At 34.6% G+C, this 4,955-nt stretch overlaps 1 protein-coding gene across 1 annotated transcript; it reads right to left on the bottom strand.

The window, feature by feature from the left end:
- Positions 1 to 1,917: 1,917 nt before the first annotated feature.
- LOC113709771 (BOI-related E3 ubiquitin-protein ligase 1) lies at positions 1,918 to 3,559 on the bottom strand. The gene is made up of 2 exons (XM_027232628.2): positions 2,852 to 3,559; positions 1,918 to 2,728 (listed from the first exon to the last, which is right to left on the bottom strand). Exons 1-2 carry the CDS (start codon positions 3,308 to 3,310, stop codon positions 2,171 to 2,173), a joined length of 1,017 nt encoding a protein of 338 aa, XP_027088429.1. The 5' UTR covers positions 3,311 to 3,559; the 3' UTR covers positions 1,918 to 2,170.
- Positions 3,560 to 4,955: the final 1,396 nt, after the last annotated feature.

The following is a 4,955-nucleotide window of genomic DNA, read 5'->3' as shown; positions in this document are numbered from 1 at the left end:
AAAATAGCTAAAAGTAAGAAACATTTATTTTGGTGTCTTTTGAATTTAATTTTAAAAAAAAATCAGATTTTACACAATCAGAAGCAGTTGAGAACAATACGTTGATTAAGATATGTTTACATGTATACTCAAATGTGCGCATATAAACGTATGTGGACTTACAAATGTTGGTATATACAGTAAGGGCAATTGCATAATTTTGTGTATAAAATATTTTTGTTTTTTACCATTCACAAACAATAACTTATACCTTATTTACAAATTTCTTCAAAAGTTACACCTTACTTATAAATCTCAGCCCTTCCTATTTTCTTTTTCCAAATTTTCCCTACTTGTTGTATTAGGAAAAAAATTGCTCCACTTGACCTAGCAAACAAATGAAGGGATAAGAGACACAGATAAGAAATACAGATGGTCGTTTTTTCGTGATAGTACCAAAGCATCTTAAGAAGATGACCTATAAAATTTTCAGCAACTTTTGTTTTAAAAATTTTAAAAAAAAGAAAGAAAAAAAAAACTATCCCTTTTCATGTCTAAATTACATGTGGACTGAGAAAGGGTAAATTTGTCATTTCATTTTAAAATTGCTTTGGAAATAAAATTCAAACGTGGCATTAACACTATCCAAAAGCAAAACCTCGTGTCTCAAAATGATCAAGTTTCAAATTCTATTCTAGTTAGTATTTACTTCACTTTTAATTGAGTGTCATCCAAATGAATTTGCTAAAAATACTAAATAAACGCTAGCTCAAGTGCATATGATAGTGAATGGGGCATTATAGGCTTGATGATAGTGAAGTGCTAAAGCATTTCCTGCGTACAATTCGTTACTGCTGCTATAATCTATCACGCGTGGTCCAGCAACATAAGAAACTAAGAAAATTTGTAGCCGTTATTGGACCCAAAGTGACTCTGGCAACTAGACATTAATGGTTATGAATTAATGACTCGGGCAACTAGACAACTGACCCAAAGTGGCTCAGGTGAGTTACCCCATAGAGTAGGTTTCCCTAGGAGTGGGAGTAGGTTAGACTCAGTTAAATGTGCCGTTACGATAAAAAAAAAAAAAAAAAAACTAGACATTAATGGTTATGAATTATGTAGATGCTTTGGAGGTTACTTCTATCTAGGGTTGCAAACGAATCTAGTTGAGTCAAACATTGGGTTAATCAAGTTGAGTCTCGACTTAATTTTATTAAATTCAAATCCAAACTCAAGATCAACCTCAAATTCAAGCTGAATAGAGATTAAAAATAAAAAATAAATTTAAAAAAATGAATAAAATAATAATTTTCTAACAAATAATAAAACATTATGGATATATAATAAAAAAAATTATAATTGAGTCCGTTTACAAGTTAACGAATTAAGTATATTTAAACTCGAGTTCGAACTTTAACTCGAACTGATCGCAATCGACTCTTGAGCAGTTCAACTAGTATACAACCTTATCGGCCTGTGAACAGTTCGACTCGTATGCAATCCTACTTCTATCCACCAGTACCTGGCGATGGTAAAAAACTTTTCCCTTTTTGCTACTAGTACCATTATCCGAGTAGGACTTCCAATTTCCTTTTTCTTAAAAAAAAATTGAGATGGCCATTCTTCTTTTTGGCCATGGAAGAGATGGAAAGCAATTAGAGCTCTTTTTTTTTTTCCCCTTTAATTCCCAAAAGTTGATACTACCTCTATAGTACCATTTCTTTTTCAAACAAAATCCAAACTAATCATCTGTTGGCTTTCAATTAGTCTACCGTTCAAAATTTCAATGTTTCAAAAAGCAAGCAGAGATTCCGAGCAAATTTGATGTCAACAATTGGACGGAATCTATCTAAGATACGGGGGGCAAAGATATTAGTCCCTGGAAAGGAAAAGCATTCAGTCCAAGAAAAGGAAAAGATATATACTCACTCATGGTCTCTGTAACCTCTTATCTGCATTGATTTAGGAGCTGTCAAATAAGTACCACAAGAATGTATGTACTCCACTTGTTTACTGGGCTGGAAAAAATGGAAAGGTATAACAAAAATATAAGCCAACGACATACACTATTCATTCAATCTACACATATTTAAATAGTTTCCTTCCAATTTTCTGAACAAACTAAACAGTAGTAGATTTAAATCAGAGGGTCAGTTTCTATTTTCTAGGAAGGACGAGGACGACTCAATCAAAGGCGGACCTCTATGCTAGCTTTTTTAACCACATTACACACGGGGCATGATTCAATAAAGGCTACGCAAGAATTGCAGGAACAAAGGTGTCGGCAAGGCAGCAGTATAACGCATGAATTTCGAATGCTGCAGATTTTGCACTTCATCATCCCCACCTCATTGACTTGAACGTCCGGTTCTCCTCTTTGCTCCTGTCCTGCCGGATGACCAGAGCTCATCACAATTTCACAGCAAGACTCTGCATCTTCGACCCCATGGGCACCGGAATGACAAGCACCACCACCACCACCACCACTACCCTTCCTGAGTTGCTCGATGGCATTGTTCAGAGACATAATCATTGCTTCGTTTTCTTTGGCCACCCTTTGCCATGTCTGATTTTCAGTCTCCATCCTTGTCAGCAAATCTTCGAGTTCTATCGTCCTCTTTATTTCCTTGGCAATTTCTTCATCTTTTTGTTGCAGTAAAAATTGTGCCTTTGATTCGTAGTTCTTCAGAAGCAAAGTGATTTGCTGTTTCCTCTGTTCTTGCAACGCCAATCTTAATCTTTCACTCTGTTGTTTAGCGCACATATATATATATATCAATCTATTATCAGTCTTTTTATTTAACGTGGAAATGTGAGGAAATAAAACAAAGAAAGCACCTTTCTATCTCGCCAAAAGATAGTTTCTAACCTGTAAACTGATTAACTGATTAATCTCCTTGTTTTGCTTCACAATCTGCGAAGCCACATTCGGAGAAAACGACGCCATTGATTGATCTCGTGCACGTAATAATCTGCTGTTTAAGTAGAAATCTTGTGGCCTATTATGTAACGGTTGCAATTGCATATTGGGGAGTTGTCCCGGTTGTTGTTGTTGTTGGTGGTGGTGGTGGTGGTGTTGCTGCTGCTGCTGCTGCGGCGGATTGAGACAAAACTTATGGACTCCACAACCATTATCTACCAAAAGATCCTGTGAACCGCCCAAAGGAAACCCAAGATTCTCTGTATACATTTGTGCTTGAATAGCCATCCTATATATATTCTTCTCTACCCAGAAAAAAAGAAAAAAAAAGGGGCCTACGAGCCTCCAACTGTAACCCAAAAAAGAGAACAGCAACCCTTTGTGCTCAGCACCCCACCGAAACAGCATCAGCAACAACCGAGAGAGATAGAGATAGATGATACTGGGGTTGGGTTGAAGTTGTAAAACCAAAGAGAAAAAAAGAAAAACTTATAGAATTCTTCTTGAATTGAATGACTTTGAAAGGTTGGCAAAACCTATGATGCCTTGCCTTGTTGTTTGTTTGCTGAGATGGTGGGTTGAGGCTTTTAAGTTTTTTGTTCGGAGGAAGATGATGATATCAGAGAGAGAAGCAAACAAAAACAAGAAAACAAGAAAAGGAAAGAAAAGAAAGGTGGTGGAAAGGGTGGCTGGATTTGGTGGCATTTATATCAACATATTGAGGGTGATGGGATTTATTTACCTGCGAAATTGTCGAATAGATAATTCTCCTAAGTAGTATTATCATATTTGAATTAAGCAGTAACTGAAGAAAAAAATGAAAAAAAAAAAAGAGGAGGTGGGATTTATATTTACCTGCCTAAGGATTCTAGTCTCTCTCTCTCTCTCTCTCTTCACTCACTTTCCCATATTTTTCTCTGATGTTTCTTGTGCGATGCAATGGCATTAAATTAAAGAAGATTAAAGAAAGAGAGAAGGAAAGAGAAGCCAATTTCCCATGGAAGAAGAGATGTGAAAAAGGAAAAGGCAACAGGTAAAAAAGGCAGAGAAGTAAACGTAAACGACGTAGCCATGCAGATTTTGGGTCAGAGATTCCAGAGGCGCTTCCTTTTCAAACGTGAGAAAGAAAACAAATTCCAATTCAATGATAATATACCTTCACCAACCGGCCCAAATTTTTCTGCGACTCGTCCCTACGTGAATCGGTCAGTTTTCTTTTTCTTTTTTTCAGTTTAGTTTATTTGGGAGTCACAGATTTGTCAGTTTTTCGTCATCTGCCAAGGCTAAAGAATAGGATAACCACTTTTCTGTTTCCTTTTCTTTCTTTCCTTTCTTCTTTTCCTAATTTTCGAGTCAATCTTTTCCCATAACTACACGCGTTGATGTTTTCCATAAAAAAAGGGGGAAGTAAATGCACATTAGGTAAGTCCATTTTCCATAGGGATTATTTCAGAAACCTCCCCTGAGGTTTCTGACAATTTCACTAAGCTCCCTCCCTTGTCATTTAAAATGATAATTTTACCCTTAAATATTTTAATGAAATTCTCTTATTTGGTATGCTTATACTTAGAATGAGTTTTAAAATTATTTTTTCATTCTTTTTCCTTCTTGTTCCTTTTTTTAAATTTTTCTCCAACAAATTGTAAAACTACCACTATTATTTCTAGTTTCTATTGTAACCAAATGTTGAACTAGTAATTTTTTTGACGAGTTAATTTTATATATAGTCCAATATTTTTGCTGATCTTTGTTTTCTATTTTTTGGTACTAAAATTAATAATAAATAAAAAAGAAATGGCCTAAAATCACTACTAAATTATGATAATCCCACTATTTGAAAAATTTATAAACTCTAAATGAATTATTTCAACATTTCTATTCTATCTTATAAATCTAAATTCATAATAAAGTACCATCAAAAGTATCTTATCATATAGTTGTTTATCAAATAGTAAGTATGGACATGAAAATTTTGGCACATTTTCCTTATAATTATACTAGATAATCTTATAATTATATAGAAAAATAAATTAAAACTCATTATATAAGGGCA

The sequence above is a fragment of the Coffea arabica genome, chromosome 9e, assembly GCF_036785885.1.
Source record: "Coffea arabica cultivar ET-39 chromosome 9e, Coffea Arabica ET-39 HiFi, whole genome shotgun sequence".
NCBI classification, from domain to species: Eukaryota; Viridiplantae; Streptophyta; class Magnoliopsida; order Gentianales; family Rubiaceae; genus Coffea; species Coffea arabica.
This window is presented reverse-complemented; position numbering and strand designations above follow the sequence as displayed.